The sequence below is a fragment of the Podarcis liolepis genome (genome assembly GCF_965112155.1).
Source record: "Podarcis liolepis genome assembly, chromosome: 10".
Lineage (NCBI taxonomy): Eukaryota > Metazoa > Chordata > Lepidosauria > Squamata > Lacertidae > Podarcis > Podarcis liolepis.
In genome coordinates this window covers 34,089,180-34,107,496 of record NC_139562.1, presented here as the reverse complement: position 1 = coordinate 34,107,496, position 18,317 = coordinate 34,089,180, and the positions used below count along the sequence as shown (strand labels likewise).

Sequence of the window (18,317 nt, the reverse complement as noted above, 5' to 3'; positions counted from 1 at the left end):
ATATTGCCAGATCAACAGTTTGCTTCAGGTTAAAGACAAATAACACACACGTTAAGTATTAATATTTTACTTCTCATCCATTTTTGCATATACAGTGGTACCTCTGAGGTCCGGCCGCATCCTGAGGAATTCTCAACCGGAGGTGCTGCTTCTGCATATGTGCGCAGCACGGTTTAGCGCTTCTGTGCATGCTCACGGCGCATAGAATGCTTCTGCGCATGCGTGCGCTACAAAACCCGGAAAAATACTTCCAGGTTTGCCACGTATGTATCCTGAAGGATACGTGACCGGAGGTGAACGCAAATAGGGGTACCACTGTATTTAATTATATATTGGCTGATAGTAACGTGCCTCTTTTCCCCAGGGCGTTTCCTTCAGACCCATCTGCCTTGCTGTTGGCTGATCTCTATTGTACAAGACTGGCATTGTGTGGGTACTATAAACATCTGTCCCAAGAGAGTCTGATGGAATTGCTTTTAAAATTGCAAGCCAATATTTCAAGCAGTGTATCCAAGGTAACATTTATTTTCTAACAGTTTCTTGCTGAATGCATTGTGTTTCCAAACAGTTACTCTTGAGGTAGAATTCCTTAATGGAGAAGATGGTCAGGGAGCGTCTGTCATAGGACTGCAGGCTTCTCCATCCCCTCAGCTGAGAGACCAGCCGATTTAGGCTCCTCTTCTCTATGAACTTCCATTCCAGTTGGTCGTTCAAAGAAAACGAGTTCGCTTTTTTCCTCCTCCCCCCTCAATCTCTTTTACTTATGTGCCACATGTTTTAGATTTTAAGGCTAAAAATGTTTGTAAGATATTTGTAAGTTGTTTTGGAAGCTTATTCTTGGCTAAGGAGCAAAATACTTTATGTAAATAAATGATAAATTAATACCTTTCAGTTGCACCCTTTTCATTATACCTGATTTTGCAGCATGAAAAATGTAATGAAATCTGATTTCCCCTTTGATAGGTACGACTGTTGACAATAAGGATTTTAAATCATTTCAATGTCCAGCTTCCTGTGGGGAATGAGGTAATATTTCATGTAAAATAATGCTGTCCGGGTGCTAAGTAGCTAAGATTGCACTGGGAGATAAAACATTGTATAGTTTTACTATTACATAATTCACTGAATGTTGTTATGGGGCTCTTCTTTTCTAGGTAATTTAAGCTTTAGATCTTCTGCTTAGTGAGGGCTTAGTTATGCAAAAGTGTTGGAGAAACGTAAGAGTTTTAGACATTTGTCTTTTTGGAGGGGAGTGGTTGTGAATAGGAATGTCTTGAATTTAAATGAAGAGTGGTGTGTTTTTCCTGGCTGAAAATGATTATTTGGTGTTACTACAGCTCAGTCGCTGGCTGTGTTGTTCTTTTCTTACTGTCTTGCCGTTTTTGCTGTACATTTTTTTGATACCGTATTTATGTGAATCTTAATGCACCATCAAATCTAATGCGCACTTCAATGTTCAAAACCTTGAAACCAAAAAAGTATTTGCTATGTAAGCAGTGTTTTTCAAGCTTGCAGTCAAATCTAATGCGCCATCAAATCTAATGCACAGCCTAATTTTTGCGACGTAATTTGGCCAAAAATGGTGCACATTAAATTCGAGTGAATACGGTATATTTGATCCTCAGTTGACTTCTAACAGCTGTGAGGGAACTGGTAAGATTCCACGAAGCTTTGTTTTACATAAATCTTGTAACGCCAGCTGTTTCTTTTGCTTTTGCTAAGGATATGGGCGTGGGGGAGCTGCAGTCTGTATTTGCCATATTACTTCAAGCTGAACTTGTGCCAGCAAGCATCAATGATTATCGTGAGAAACTGCTCCACCTAAGGAAGCTGAGGCATGATGCAGTCCAATCCCTGACCCCTGCGGGACCTTTACAGGAGGTAAAATGTCCTTCTTGAAGGACATGCTACAGCTTTTCCCTTCTTGCTAAAGAAGGTCACGTACAGATTGCGTTTCCTTTTGTACTTCATCATAATAGGCTTAACAACATGTGGGCGTTTTGATAACTGGTTTCAAGAAATAAATTAGCTGTAGTGGCTGAGATCCAGGTCCTGTGTGTCATGCACAGAACAAAGGTGGCTCTATTTTTCTCCTTTGTTTAAGAACATGGGGGAGCCCCTGTCTATGTAAAACTGTGGGCAGTGAATTATATTTCTGAACTGGCTGTTGCTAAACAAATGGAAACTATTAAGGGAGATTTGTTTCTGTTAGCAGCTGTGCTTTTACAGCTGAAGAGGGTTCTCTTTTGTTTTTCTTTTGAAGAAAAACTGGTTTCCCTTTACTGTTCTCCAAGTCTACTTTTTGCATTTGTAAAATATTAGCTTGTCTTTCTGATCTGTCCCAAATGTTGTCTTTAGTCCATTAGCATAATACCAGGAGTCATAACTGGCCAGATGCTTGCAGAGGGAGGGGGTCTGTATATTGCACAGACTACAAGGGGTGGGTTTGATGCAGTGCTTCACTAGATCTTAGATGTAATTCATGGAGGGGGGAAGCAAGGTCTCCTGGACCCCACCCTCTGACCTCCACACATTTTCAGAGGAACTTGCACAATTACATGTGCAGCCAGGAAACCTGATGCAATAGAATTCCCAGTGGCTAGTGCAAACCTATGTACTTGCAGCCTGTTTTCACTGTATGTACTATTTTTCTTTTTGAAAAGACAGAAAGAATGATTCCAATCCCCCTTTGTGTGTTTGTTCTGTGTGTGGAGGGGAATCGAAAATACACCTAGTGCGTCTCCATGCTCCAAGCACCTATTGAAGGCCAGTTCATGCTTTTCCTTCTTTGCAGTGGCATCCTAAAGAACTTTGTCACCCACTGCTATAGGAGGAGACGGATAATTCATTTACATATTGTTACAAAGCACAAGGGGATGTGTTTTGGGAAACCATTGCAGTGAAGCAGGCCATTGATATTGCTCCAGTCTTAATATTCTGAGGCTTTTTCTCCTTTGTCACAGTAGAATGAGAGGAAACTTTTTGATTTACTAGAACAATTGAGTTACTAGAGCTTTTACAGGGACCAGGCAAATTAACAGATTGTAAATGTTAAATGGAAATGTTTGGTTTTGTGAGAATGAGTACCACTAATAAATGTATTAACGATGGTTTAAAGATACAAAAAACCCCATATTGAAATATTATCCTAGGTGCCTCTTCGGTATTTACTGGGAATGCTTTATATCAACTTCAATCCATTGTGGGTTCCTGTGATTGAGCTTATAGCGTAAGTATTTCCTCCCACTCCTGAATAATAAAAACTGTATAAACAAATAAAATATAAAATTGATCTGGGTGAGAGCTGAATGCCCTGTTTTAAAAGTGAATGGTTTGGATCTTCATGCGTTTGGGTCAAATTCATTCCTTATTTTAGAAAATGTCCTCCCTGCTTCCTATGGCTTATAGTGCAAAACATTTCTTTATCTTATTCATAAATATAAGTTTGTAATGTTCTCATTTTACACATTCTTAACTGAAGCTGAAGCAGAGTGGGCTGTTGAAGCCCACTAGTAGAGCAATGGCTGAGCTAAAATTTGATTCCAGGCTTCCCATATAATGAAGAGAATGACTATCCCATATAGGAGTCCATATTTATGACAGGAATAGGAGACCTCTGGCCTTCCAGATTTTGTTTGACTCCAGCTCCCATCATCCCTGACCATTGGCTATTCTGGCTGGGACTGAAAGGAGTTGTGGCCTATCAACATCTGAAGGGCCACTGCTTGATTTACAAGATTTAGTCTTCTGCTTTGCAAACATTTTGCAAAGCACTTTTGGATTCTCACATGACCAGAAGGAAGCCCTATCAACTAATATCAGAAAACTGTAGATCCTTAATAGTGTCAGTGAACCAAATAGGACAGCCTTGTTTTTATGCACTATCTTGGTAGACCTAGCTGACCAGGATCTGCAAGCTGTAGTGCATGATATTCTATGCTGGGGAGTGAGTGGGCCGGCAGAGGAGTAATGGAGTACTTTGGTTTCTATGCTGGGCACAGAGGAAGGATCAACAGCTCCCTCATCTATGCCCAGCATAGAAATGCAGTGCTATATACTTTCTTTGCCAACTCCTAGTTGATTGGTATTATTTTTCTTCCTTTATGCTAGTAGTATTTTATAGGCTGAAGTTGCCCAATTTTACATCCCTCCCTTTATTTTTTTAAAATTAGCTCTCATGCAAATGAAATGGAAAACAAACAGTTTTGGAAAGTTTACTTCGAACATTTGGAAAAGGCCGTCATTTATGCTGGTAAGAGAAAGCAACTTTAATGGTTTCATAATAGCCCAGCCAAGATCAGAGCTGCTCATGAACTAAGTCTAGGGAGTTTTGACTTCGTACATTTCAGGAGAATTTTTCTCTCCTCTCCCACTCCATTCTCAGCCCCAGAATGGGGGGTGTTCAAGTGTCTCAAAGTTGTTTCCTCTCTTCCTGTTGCTGCTTTTGTTCTCCTAAGAAAAGAAACTAGTGGTTTTCCAGCTTGGAACAACTTCAAGGCATAGAGAGGCTACATGCAGTGGTGGGAGCAAGGCCTCTCCTTCCTTGACCATTGGCCAAGCTGATGGTAGTCCCACAACACCTGGAGGAGACCATGATAGCTACCTGTGCTCTATACAAATGTTAGGTGTGCCTGAAGACATCCAGCAAGCATTATACATGGGGTGAAAAGCTGTGGGTCTCTCAAGGGGCCACAGCTTGTGAGGTGCTGGGGTGAAAGTGCCTCAGCTCCCACGATAAGAGCTGCGGCAGTTTCACCTGGCATCTCGCCAGCTGGGGCCAATGCAGCTTTTTAAAACATCATGGTATATCGCTGGTGATACGCTGCGATGTTGAAAACCCAACATCGCCCAGCCCTAGGCTCCACTTGTCTTAACTATAGCTGCATCAGCTTGTTGGAACATTTTCTAATAAATCCGTTCTCTCACTTTTTATGACATATACTCCAAGAGCAGCGGGGTGCCGTATTAGCTGCAGTGCCTTCAAAACAGTAAATAGAACTTCTAATACATTATCAGAATCTTCTAAAGGGTAATAAAATAGAATTTTATTTTTGCTTTTTCTCTAGAGAGAGAGCTACATAATGAACTGGAAGAAGATCAGTGGGACATTATGGATGCTCAAGGAGAAGAAATCCATGGAAGAGACGTCAGAACTTTGTATCTTGAGCAGCTGAAATGTCAGACATGCTGCAGTGAGAGGACAGATCATGCGAATTTTAGGCTGTTGCTTTGGAAGGCAATGTCAAAATTTCCAGACAGAGTGGAGCCCAGGTCTAGAGAACTCTCTCCACTTCTCTTAAGGTTTATTACGTGAGTATTTTCACCAAGGATGGGCCAGAGAGGGAATAATTTTTGAGTACTGGTTTTAAATGCTATCGAAAGTACCTGTGTAATTTTTAAGACAACTTCAGGGATTGCTCTATATTTGTGTGCAGACATGTGTGTTTGTGTGAGTGTGCATGGGTGTTGGAGAAATGGGAAGTGGCTTGGGAGGGCATTCCAGGCAGAGGAAAGAATAGAAAAACAGAAAATAGAAGGTTCTAGTAACTTCCATGAGTTGATGACAGACAGATAGACAGACACGGCCTACCTGGTCGGGAGGAGCTGCAACACTTATCTCCCCAACAGGTGTTTTGCTTCCACTTACTGGGAGGCATGATGGTGAGATGGTGGGGAGGTCAGTGGGCGAGTGGCAGCAACACACCATCTGGAAAACAAGCACCATGTCTGCGCCACCAGGCAAACAACTTCTGGAAAGAGGCTATAAAGATAGCTAAATGTCAGTGTTAAATATAAGCAGTAGGAGCTTGAGGCCGGTGTGTAGAATAACAGGGAGCCCGTGTGGAGACTTAAGGAGAGGTACGTGTGAGGTAATCACAACGTGAAATATATATTTTTACCGAGGCATTTGAATAAATCAAAAAGAGAGAAGCAACAGGCAGGAAGGCCTAACTAGAAACAGGGTGCAGGAGGTCTAGCCCAGGGGTTGGCAACGTTTATCTTGCCTGGGCTGGATTGGTCCCGTGGAGATCTCTCTGTGGGCCAGATTGTGAGTGTGTGTGAGCGAGCGTGTCCACGATTTTCAGCATCTGCGTGTGTGCTGATGTATTTCCGGCACCGAAGAAGCGAGTCCCTGTGCCACGCTGCACCGGTTTAGCGCAGCGCGTGAGCGGGCAACTCAGTTCAGGGGCGGCTTGTGGGCCAGTCAAACTACCTCCATGGGCCGCTTCCGGCCCATGGGCCTTAGGTTGCTGACCCCTGTTCTAGCCCATCCCTTTTTTGTTTTCTTGCTTTTCTTTTTACAGCAATGAATACTATCCTGCAGATTCACTGGTAGCTCCAGCACAAGACCTTAGAAAGAAAAGCGGTGGAAGTGTAAAACGAGACCTCACCGTGGAAGGAGATGCAACAACCATGAAAGATGATGAGAAGGATGAGGATGAGAATGAGGAAGAGAAGGAGACTTCTGAAGAGCCAGTGATGGAAGAGATGCCAAAAAAGAAGACTAGAAGAGCTGCGTCAAAGTAAGCTTTACTTAATTACAGGGAAGGGAAATTTTCTGTCCCACAAATATTGGAGAAGATCAGGTTGGGAAGAGGAGGGCTGGGGTGGTGAAACTTATATTCTTTTACACAGTGTACATGTAAGGTGAAGAAGATCACTTTTGAATGTAATTTGGCTTGTGGTTCTTGCTCCCCCATGAATGGCCCAGCAAAAATTGGAGGTTGAAAAGGGCAGTCCAAGGCTGCTCCCAGAGGGCTTTCAAACAGCTCCAAGATATAAAAAGATCCCCACCTCTTATGTAACAAGAGAACATGCTAATCACACTATGAAACAAAGAACAAAAGCTCTTTCAGTGATGAAAAGATCGCAAATCATGGTTGGTTCTGGCTGGTCATTGCTGTAGTGCTAAAATTCTGCATTTGTTGATTAGCGCATGGTGCTGATAACACCAAGGTTGCTGGTTCGATCCCCGTATGGGACAGCTGCATATCCCTGCATTGCAGGGGGTTGGACTAGATGATTCCTAGGGTCCCTTCCAACACTACAATACTTTGATTCTATGATTTTCTGTTGAGAATTGTAGGCCAGGATTGAGTGAGTTGTGTGTGTGTGTGTGTGTGTGTGTGTGTGTGGAATGCTGTTCTTGATTGTGACAGAACTCCAGCCTCAAAAATTCTTGTTCCTCAATGGAATTTTTAAAATACCTATATCAGTAACTCAAGAAGTAAATGATTTATGGGCCAAGTGTTAATGAATCTTTAGTGAAGGTTTTTCCTCCCCTCTGTTGACCCCAGGGTCATTTCTCTGTCAGTGTCCTTCCACTATTGTTTAACTTTAGAGCATAAATTCTTCACTTACTGGTGCAAATAGATTGTGGCAGGTTTATGACAGAGACAACCAACTCCTGTATTCTTGAGGGGCTGTTCTATCCTAGAGAAAATGACCTGTTACACAAAGTGACTGCCTCACAAGTAGTAAGTCTTCATAATTAACCTGCTGCTATTTAGCTTTAAAGGTTGTGCTGCAGTTGCAGAGCAAATGTATGCAGCCATAGCATTATATAAACATAACAATTTTCTATGACATGCATATTCTTTAGATTCAGGCTGTTTTCACTCATCGTGATAAGCATGATTTCTGGCTCATGGTTTTACACTGTTGCACACTGTCTAATAGGTCCTGTTCCACTCCTCCTTTGGTGGGAGCAGAAGAAATTAACCAGGAAGACACAATTTATCTTGACTTTCCATTGCATCTGAACCTGGGACTAGCCACAATCCATGTCTACAACAAGCCATGGTTTAAGGCTAAGTGGAAGTTGCCATGTACTTGGATGTAACAGGAGGCCAAGCTTAACAGTGGCTGCCTAGTTGTTCCTCTTGTGCCAGGGGATGAGTGAAGCAGGAATGATCGGCGATGTACACAACCATATTGCTTGATCATGGTAAACCATGATAAGCTGCAAACCATGGTTTATTATGATGTGTGAAGAAGTAAAGATCATCGGGTGAGGATAGTATGAGAAGCTGAGTCAATTTGTGAATGGCTAGAAGCTGGGGATTTGGATCAGATCTGCCTACTTTTATCACTAGGATGACTTATAACCTCTCCTCTCCCAAATTCTCCTCTTCCTCCTTTCAGCAAAGGGAAGATGAACTACTGAGTGATACACTTGTGTTGAAAACCCTGGTTTTTATTAGCTTTCAACAGCCTTTGAACGTGCTTCAGTAGACTTCTTTTTTTTTTTAATCATTACCGAAAATCAATTTTTTTAATGATGACTCAGAACAATTGCTTTCTGCTGTTAACTTCTGTGTTCCAATTTCTTTTTCAGACAGCTCATCACCCACTTGCAACTGTTTGCCCAATTTTCAAATCCACGTGCATTGTATTTAGAAGCAAAATTGAATGAAATATACACTCAGGTGAAACTTCTGAGCTTCTTTTTAATTTTGTTTAGATGTGTGTGTAGTTGTTGTCCTGCAAGGACCATGCCAATTTCAAAATGTTTTAGTAGAACTTGCTATTTATCCCTTTTGCATGCTTGTGCAAAATATATGTTATCTTTTGAAGCAGTTAAGTTTGCCAATGTGGTATTGTGGAAGTCATCCCTGATTTAATCTGCACCAATGCTTGCTACTAAACTGACTTTCTGTTGTTGTTCTTGAAAAATTATGAATAAATGAGTTTCTTAAGCTTTTTAACAGAGTTAAATTCCTACAATTGGAATGATGGACAATGTTAAGGATTTAGTGGAAATTGTGTTCTGTTTAGTTTCTCTGTGTAAGGCCAAGGCTTTTCAAATTTTCTTACTGTGTTTGTGGAGGGGCTGCTCAAGCCGATCTCCCCAATAATCATTTATTTATTTATTTATTTATTTATTGCACAAATAGTATATCCTGCTTGATTGTAGAATAAACCTCTTAAGCATCTTGCAAAATTAAAGGCATACAACTGCAGGCATCTTTGTTTACCTCTCTCCTGTCCTGTTCCTCTTCGTCAGGCCAACCAAAGGGATGAAGTGTGACTGGGCACAAGATTAGTTACATCACTGAGAAATCTCAGAAAAATAAAAGCCTATGGGGAGAGGGGATTTACTAAAGCAATATAAGTTGGAATCTGGCCTATGTGTGCTTTCTTCTGACTTGTTTCTTCTAAAACATTATCTTCAGCTGCTGTCTCATCAAGACCAGAGTGTGCAAAAAGTAGCTCTTGACTGTGTCATGACTTACAAGCATCCACACTTGCTGCCATACCGGTAAGAAGTTCTACGGGTGGGATTCAGTGGGTATTTCTCTTCTGATGGAAGACATTAGCTCCTCCCTCTTAGCTCCCCAGATTCTGCTCCAAGGGTTCCTCAATCCTCTGGAGCTGGTGGGGAGGCAGAGTGATGCAAGAAGGGCAGGGGAGGACTTGCTGGGAATTCTGTCCATCCCTGTTGCGCTAATGGATGCCTTCAGTCAGTGGAGGAACACTCGCTAGATTGCATCCCCAGTTTGATTTGGCTGTTTGTTTTGCTTCAGCCATCATATAGGAGAAATATTTCATGGCCAGAGCAAATGGTGCGTAAGTGTTCACACATGCATGTTCTTGACAGGCGCTCTCTTCGCCAAGCATAAACATAATTTGTTTCTAGGATCTGTGTCTTCGTTTTCTAAGATACTACGTAGAGGATCTTTTTCTTAATCTTGCATTATCTACTTACAGAGAGAACTTGGAACGTCTACTGGAAGACAAGAGCTTTAAAGAAGAAATAGTTCATTTCAGCATTTCTGAAGAAAACACCACAGTAAAGGCACTCCACCGGCCAGAGCTTGTTCCTGTTCTAATGAGGTTAAGGAGTTTCTGTACCTTAACTTAGAAATCAAGTCTGTATAGGTTCCTTATGGGTCTTTACAAATGAAATATGACAATGTATGGGCCTACTTCAACAGGAAGATGATTGGATTTTTGGACCTGCTTCTCAGGTTTCACTGTGAATTCCAAATACTATATGGGTTACTTAACCCACTTTTTCCTTTTTAGTGGAAAACTGTCTTCTGTAAGTTAAGTGAGTCCTTATTCCTTGTAGTTCTTCCACATGGTTAAGAAACTTTCCACTCAAGCCACTGGGAAATTGCGTCAGTAATTATTTTGGTTGGGAGCCAAAGTAGTGTCCCGAACTAGGGCTAGGGAGGTCTGGATTCAAATACCAAGTCTGTCATGAAGTTCATTGGGTAGCCTTGGGCCAGTCATCACCAGCTGGTTTCACTTCCCTCACAGGGTTGCTGGGAGGGTAGGACAGGCAAAAATCAAAACGAAATGGCGGGAGCGTGTGGGTTATGATAGCTCTCATTTTGCAGCCAAAATTATGATTGCAATTCTGGCAACTTGGAAGCATTCTCTTAAGTCTATATAAAAAAAGAAAAGGTCAACAGGCCCAATGGACCAAGTCTTTTGTATGCAGGCTGGTACCTTGTGAAAAGCTAATGTACTAACTTTCTTTTTGGTATTGGAAGGATTCTGTATGGACGGATGAGAAATAAAACTGGAAGCAAAACACAGGGGAAGTCAGCCGCTGGGACACGCATGGCTATTGTTTTGAGATTCCTTGCTGGCTCGCTGCCTGAAGAGATTAGGATGTTCCTGGATCTGCTATTTGAGCCTGTGAAGCACTTTGGCAATGGTATGGCTTGTACACGAGAAACTTTTTATCTAATGGTGAATGTGGCTAGTAAGAGCCCAACAGGATTGAAGCTAGGAAGGGCCCAATAGTAAAGGAGTACGCTAGGTGACGATACACTGCAATATTTTGTTTCTTCTTCGTAGCTTATAGCCTGAACTGTAAAATATAGTGGCATATTTTGTTGCATGTCTAACTTGCTTCAGTGTTAAAACCGTGTATCTGGGCATCATGCATGATAATGAAGCAGCTTTGAGAGTTGGCTTGAGAGTTTTAAGGAGAAATGGATTGCTGATTCTAATTGGAAAATTAGGGGGGAAATTGGGAGATGATTCCTCGGGCAGCTGATTTATTTGCAATATTTGTTTTGGGTGGTTCTTGATAATATTTTAATCCGGTTCAAATCTGTGCAATGGGATGAGTTCCCTTTGCTCCGTCTCAGCTTCTGCCAACCTAGGAGTTCAAAAGCACACTAGTGCAAGTAGATAAATAGGTACTGCTGCGGTGGGAAGGTAAACGGCGTTTCCGTGCGCTCTGGTTTTCATCACGGTGTTCCGTTGCACCAGAAGCAGTTTAGTCAAGCTGTCTGGGGACAAACACCAGGTCCCTGGGCCTGAAAGTGAGATGAGTGCTGCAACCCTATAGTCACCTTTGACTGGACTTAACTGTCTAGGGGTCCTTTACCTTTACCTTTTACATATAGAGCCTGCATTACATTGAACTGTGATCTCTTTTGTCTTAAGTGTGTTTTTTTGCCACTGAACATTCCTTGTGACCCTATTTTTACATTTAGTAATAGTGGGGAACGTTAGTTCTTCATCTTGTTTGTGAAAACCAAAGATCTCTTAAAGTGCAATACTCTAAATGCTTACTTGAGTGTAAGCAGCACTATGTTTAGTGGGATTTAGCTCCCAAGGGCAAAACACATCCATTAAGGGGTCATTCTAATTTTTGCCCTCTAAACCATATACAGTGGTACCTCGGGTTAAGTACTTAATGCGTTCCAGAGGTCCGTTCTTAACCTGAAACTGTTCTTAACCTGAGGTACCACTTTAGCTAATGGGGCCTCCTGCTGCTGCCACGCCGCCGGAACATGATTTCTGTTCTCATCCTGAAGCAAAGTTCTTAACCTGAAGCACTATTTCTGGGTTAGCGGAGTCTGTAACCTGAGGCGTATGTAACCTGAAGCGTATTGTCAGGGAACTGCCATCGGAAGGACGGGAGGTGGAAGGGCTCACACAGGTTGGGAGAGACTCAGCAGCGGAAGAGGGAACCAGCAGGGGGAGACGAGGTGATCCGAGGGAAAGTGAGCAGGAGGGATGGCTCAGGGAGACTTCCAGCGAGGGTAGTGGGGAGGTTTCAGGACCTCCTGTAGGGACACCCACCCCTCGCCGGAAACTGTCACGCAGAGAGTCCAGAAGACGTGTTTCCGTTAAGGAGCTTTTATGTTGGAAGAGATTTCGAAAGCAACCACTTTCGGAATCTGCCAGCGACTGACGGAGCCATGCTTAAGGGGCTCCGTTACAGACAGAGGTTTGCGGACTTGAGCAAACTCTGAGGGACTTGGATTTTACGCACAAGCAGCTCATCATCCCATCACACGTATGTAACCTGAGGTACCACTGTATTGCTTCTGCTGCTTTTCAGGGTTTTTTTTAATAGAAAAAACACCCTCCCTAGAATTTGGTTCTTAAAATTGGGTGTATAGCATTGCTACAGAAGCCTAGGCATTATTGATTTGCTAATTTCTGTATCTTTAGGATTGGGATATTCCATCTTGAAATGCACCTACCAAAACTGAACAGTACCTTCAATCTCTGTAGCGTTATTACCAAGATGATACTATTGTTGCCGCCTCCCACCCACCCCACTTCTCCTTTTTGCTTTTGGTAGGAGATTGCCTCTCTGCAGTGCTCCAAGCAGTGGAAGAACTCGATTTATCTCGAGTCTTGCCTCTAGGTCGGCAGCATAGCCTTTTCAACAGCCTGGAAGTAGTACTGAAAAACATGGGGCATCTGATCAGCCAGTACCTGCCTGAGATTTTGCAGATTTTACTTTGCATGATGGCAACAGTATCCCACATTCTTCAGGAACGGGAAAAGGTGAGAAATTTGCTCCTGTGTATGTGTTCTGTTCTGTTTCTGATGAGAAGCCCATAGGGCATGATAGAGCAAGGCACATTGCTTATTTCAGGACCAAGGAGAGTTCTTCATGAACAGTTTTCTCTGACCACGCTTAGTCTTTTATGCTTTGACATCCACTGGCATTAATGCAGATTTTAACCAATTAATTGTATACCTTAAAATTCTATCAATTGTTATTAATTCTGACATAAATACTAGTTAAGCGTAATAAATAATCTGCATATAAAGCTAATTTAAATTCCACTTGCTCGTAAACAAAACCATAAATCACCCTATTCTGTTCCAGTTGCCCATACCGGTGGTTCCAAATATAAATCAAATATTCATGAGAGAGAGGGCAATTCTGTCTTTTACCTCCCTCCAAACTGAAAGGATATGAAATAATTTCATTTGTCCTTACATGCAATTGAGGAGAGAGGTATAAAATTCCAGTTCCCCTTCACTGCTCCTGCTGCTGCCCTGTTGTGTACAAAACAAGCCGAAGTCTGGCTTGTGTCATTTGAAGCTCGGCTTGTGGTTTGTAACCAAGGTTTATTTTGGGCTTAATACGTGTGGCTTGTTTGGAGAGAAACATACCATGAGCCTGGGTTTGACCAGTGCAGCAAGCCAAACTCTGGTTTATTTCAGTCACAGCATGATAGCAGCAGGAGTGGGAAATGATTGCCATGGACATTTTTGAGTAATGAGCACCTGCATGTTGCTTTTTCACATCAGACTATAGTTTGGCATAATGTGACTTGCAAGCCCGCCATTGCCTCTTACTGTAGCCAGGAAGTTCAAAAAGAGCAACACCCAGAAAAGTCACAGTGCAAGATCTAATGTACAACATTGCACTCCATGGACATGCAGACATTCAGGCTGAGCTCAAAGTAATCATTTTGACAGCAGTGTTGCTGAAGTTCATGGTAATTAGTTTTGCACATGAAGTTATTCACTAACTCTTGAGACGAAAAGCTGTAATTCAGTAACTCCAGGCTTCACAAATATTTTTTTCAGCGTTGCCATTTGTTAAACTTAATTTAACACTTCATTATCTAGTGAGGAAATAAATGCCAATTAAGAGCCTCATTTATATTCTACTGGGTCTTTTTCAAAACACATTAGTCATTTATTGCCTACTAATACTGCTGTCTGTGTTAAATGTTAACTTTGTATAGTTATAAATGGAGGTGTGGGGTTACTATTTCCTACAGTTCTCATTTGGGGTAGATTTTTTTTCTCGTGGACACAGGGCTGGCTAACAAATTGCCACTTGAGGTTAAGATGCTTCCTCGCCATGCAGATCTCACATAGAGAAACTAGCCAGGCTGGCTGTTGAATCTTACATTCATACTCATGGTGGTCTCCACTTTCAGCACCTGCTGCTTGAGGCAGCTATCTCACACCGCCTAGCTTTCGGGCCGGCCCTAGGTGGGCTTGTCATCTCCAGCATGCTTGCTTTTCGCTCTCGTGCAAACAGATCTCAATATCTTTATTTGCTGTCCAATATATCTATGGACTTTAAAAATGTATTGGGTTTTTGTTTCGTTTTTTGCTATTATTTCTTTTGTGCTCTTATGTTATAAACCATTCTGTGATCTTTGGATTAAAGTTCTTTATATAAATTTACATTAATACGCCAGAGACATGCAGCATTAGCGTAACTCGGACAGAGGCAATGCAGACATATGGTTACTGCTTGCAGTTCAGAGGACACATTCAGTAACTAGTCTTTTAAATCTTAAGTGGTAAAGAATAATTGCCCTTTAAATGTTTTGCTTAAGAAGAAGAAGAAGAAGAAGAAGAAGAAAGACCCTCACAGGATTGTTATGATTTGTTTTGCAGATTCAACTCAAATTAATTAACCCACTGAAAAATTTGAGGCGACTTGGACTTAAACTTATAGCAGACTTTTTCTCTGACTTCAAAACTTACAACTTTAGTGTGGAAGAGATTGATGCAGTTTTTCATGCGGTGGTTTGGCCCCAGGTAAGGGCAGCGTGAAGTTAGAGAGTTGCTTGCTTTCCTTTACTTAGGCGCATGTCTCAAGTGTCCTCTGGCATCTTCCAAACTGCACAAATGACTTGCTTTGGAGTGAAAGTGGTATTTGGTTCGAAGCACAGAGGGCGTGCTAGGAACAAAACACCTAATTTTATTGGAGTGGCTGGGGAAACCCAGCCAGATGGGCAGGGTATAAATAAATTATTATTATTATTATTATTAATCAGTGTATCTACTCAAGCTACAGTCCAGAAGTATGTAAATTTAATCCAAGTACAATGTAAACTGGGTTTGTCCTTTCATAAACAGCACAAGTTTTGTTGAATTTAAAGGCTTTTGCCTATATCAGCTCCACAAAACTTGAATGTGACTTCATGTTTATAGCTGACAAATGTAAAGTTTCAATTTTGTTGGGTGAGATATACATGTTCCTAAGTCAATGCCACATCTTTGTTGGGAGAAAGTGTGTCACTGAGTGGCACCCGCCACTCCTCCCTTTCTGTATTACCACACTGTGGCAGTGTGCATGCCACAACAGCTAGACCTACTGCCTGAGGTCCAAGGGAGTAGGAACAGATCTGCCATTCATGACAGGAGCCCTTTCATGCCACAACAGTCTTAAGGTCGGGGAAGCTGTCACCCATCTACACTGCAGTAACTCTTTGGTCAAGCCTCACAAAGATAATGAAACATACAGCAAATATTGGATACTTCTTTTTAGAGAAAACTAGAAAGAAGTCTCCTGTGAGCATGTGCTGGCTCACCTCTAAGTATGTAACAGGAAAAAATGATGGTTCCTTCAGACTATAACCTGCTTTCTTCACTAGTCTACCTGTCTCAGGTACTTGGAGATGGTCCCTTTAATGCTAGACTGCCTTAGCTGTGGTGGGTGTAGAGAAGCCATAATGGCAACATTTTTGGCTCCACTCATCATTAGCAGTTTTGTTCTTGATGTCAGTGGAGGCAGAAATACCTGGCTTAGCTCTTAGTGTTGTGGTGAAAGGAAGATAAATGCAAATAGTAAATTGTTCCTTCAGAAGCAAATAATGAGCATGCTAATGCTTCTTCTTTTGCAAACATCTCTACCAATTTAGCCTCAATATTTTGCCCCGATTTTATTTTCTCCTGTTTTGTTCCCTCAGATCCTCAGGTTGGCCTCTGAGAGCCAATATTCTCCTACTCTCTTACTCAAAATCATTCACATATGGAGCAGAAGCCCCAGGTAAATTACTTTCTTCTTAATGAAACAATGAATCATGGTATAACTTTACTATACTGCTACTCTCTCTCTCTCTCTCTCTCTCTCTCTCTCTCTCTCTCTCTCTGTGTGTGTGTGTGTGTGTGTGTGTGTACCTATGTATATATATATAAGTGAGCTGTACTTTTAATCTAAAGTTTATGTTGGTTGTTTATAGGGACCATCTACACAGGTACAGTGATAAGCACACATCTTGTTTATTTAACACAATTTATATACTGGTTAATCGATGATGATATCCTCTTGACATTTTCATTTTCAAGTTAGCATTAGGGCTGACTTGGAATGGGGCAAGGGGCATGTTCTCTGCAAATGTTTCAGGCCCTGAAATATGCACCTCCACCTGTTGTTGTTGTTGTCATCCTCCTCCTTTTGACAATTTTTGAGACTGTGAACAGTAAAGAAGAAGAAAAAGGTTGAGAGTTGTAGGAACTTAAGAGAAACAGGACAAGGACAATTCAGGAGTTTCACCTGCTTTGGTTCCTACTGTGACCTTATGGAACGTTCCTTCAAACTTGTGAAAGGGGCATCTCTACTCCCCACTCCCCGGCTTTAGTATTATGAACATGAGGAGAGTCTGCTGGATCCTTTTTCTGGGTCACTGACTTAGGCTTTACCTGTTGGGAGCTTCATTCAAATGTTGTCACTAGTCATTCTGCTAGAGTTAGATATTGCTACATCAGTATTTCCCTGCCTGTTTGTTGCCTTCCCTCAGGTATTTCCCTTTGCTGGCCAAGCAGATGCCAGGGCATCCAGAATATGATGTGTTATCCAATGTGTTTGCTCTGCTTTCGGCCAAAAGCTTGTGTGAGGCAACAGCTGGTGTTGTGATGGACGTGGCTGACAGTCTTCTAAACACTCCTGACTTGGAGCCCGATGACGATATTTGCAGCTTGACAGTGACAGACTGTGTCTTCCAAGAAGTTGATGAAACGACAGAAGGTACGGGTGGTTAGGCGTCCGAATCTATTGCAAGTGAATATTTTCGAAACTGCTTGTTCCATTTTGCTTGTGTGGTAGAATTAGAAACTAATTTGCGAAAGAAAATATTCTCAGCACCTACTAGATGGTGCATTGTAGTTATGCTCTGTAGACTTCTTATAGTTTCATTTTTACTGGTTTTTATTGCCTCCCTTAGAAGTACATGTATTAAAGGGTGAGATGGAAATTCATTTGTAAAAACTCATAATAAATAAATGGGTTGTTGGTGGGGCAGAGTGACTTTCATTGAGAGCTGCATTACCAACTTCTCTCATGGTGTGTTTCGTGTTTTTCCTCCCAATGTTCCCAGTATTGTTTCACACAGATTCTGACTGGATATGTTCTCTGCCCTACCCTCAAGACTAGGTATCACTTGTAATTGATTTTTGGCTTATAACAGTCAACAGTTGAAGAGCCCTGTTATACTAGTAATTTCATCTCCAGATTTAGCTTTCACTTCATCCTTAGAGCAGAAGGTGCAATGGCACCCAATGGCCATCGTACAGGTCAGTCTAGACTAAATGCTGGTTTTGTGACTTCCAGCGCAGTATTCCGTTCATAGGCCTGGCTATCAGAAAAGGAATGGAGCAATTCTGCACCCGCAAGGTTCCTTTCCTCTTGTTTCTTTCTTAAAGCATTTCTATCCCACCTTTCAGTAATAAAATCACCAAAGTAACTTAGCATCACTTAAAGCACTCAGATAGAATAATAAAACAGCAGTAAAAGAGCAGGGCATAGGGACAGTTGAAAACAGCACTGAAACCATAGAAAAGCATGGGGACATGAAAACCGTATTCATATATAAAAACCATCACATTTGGTGCCAGCCAATCACATAAGGGAAGGGAGCTTTACAGCTGAGGTGTTGCAGCCACAGAGCTGGGCTTCCAGTGAACAGTAGTTCTGATGGAAAGGGTATATTGTCCCAGAGAAATAGAACCAACAGAAACTCCTAGCACTTGAGATAAAAGATGGGCCTTTATTAAAAATGTTACATTGTGGTAAAGGACAGTGCACAGGTGTTTGTTTGGGTTTTTTCCCCCCAGACACCTGTTTATATCCTGGCTTGAAGGATTGTCAGTTTTCAGCTTGCTGGAGATAACAGATCCACTTCAAGAGCGACGACCAACAAATATTATTGACTAGTGTGTTTTTGAGCAGCAAACATAAACATTTCATGTTAGCTAAATAATTTAAATTAAAGCATCGTTCAGTAACTGGATAGCAAGTTCCCTTGTCTCCTAATTAATCCCTTTAGTAGCAACTTCTACATTCAGTGGTTTCCCAG

General features: G+C 41.7%; 1 protein-coding gene across 3 annotated transcripts in view; it reads left to right on the top strand.

Moving 5' to 3' along the window:
* Nucleotides 1-18,317, top strand: part of UTP20 (UTP20 small subunit processome component) — a 59,188-nt gene that overhangs the window by 16,096 nt on the left and 24,775 nt on the right. For all 3 annotated transcript variants that reach the window (XM_083462841.1, XM_083462839.1, XM_083462840.1), the window contains exons 16-30: nucleotides 365-515; nucleotides 964-1,026; nucleotides 1,723-1,881; nucleotides 3,153-3,229; nucleotides 4,173-4,252; nucleotides 5,067-5,310; nucleotides 6,306-6,524; nucleotides 8,339-8,429; nucleotides 9,177-9,262; nucleotides 9,712-9,837; nucleotides 10,503-10,669; nucleotides 12,560-12,768; nucleotides 14,635-14,778; nucleotides 15,933-16,012; nucleotides 16,764-16,990. In XM_083462841.1, the coding sequence (XP_083318967.1) occupies nucleotides 365-515; nucleotides 964-1,026; nucleotides 1,723-1,881; nucleotides 3,153-3,229; nucleotides 4,173-4,252; nucleotides 5,067-5,310; nucleotides 6,306-6,524; nucleotides 8,339-8,429; nucleotides 9,177-9,262; nucleotides 9,712-9,837; nucleotides 10,503-10,669; nucleotides 12,560-12,768; nucleotides 14,635-14,778; nucleotides 15,933-16,012; nucleotides 16,764-16,990 (2,123 nt within the window). The remainder of the gene's footprint in view (nucleotides 1-364; nucleotides 516-963; nucleotides 1,027-1,722; nucleotides 1,882-3,152; nucleotides 3,230-4,172; nucleotides 4,253-5,066; nucleotides 5,311-6,305; nucleotides 6,525-8,338; nucleotides 8,430-9,176; nucleotides 9,263-9,711; nucleotides 9,838-10,502; nucleotides 10,670-12,559; nucleotides 12,769-14,634; nucleotides 14,779-15,932; nucleotides 16,013-16,763; nucleotides 16,991-18,317) is intronic.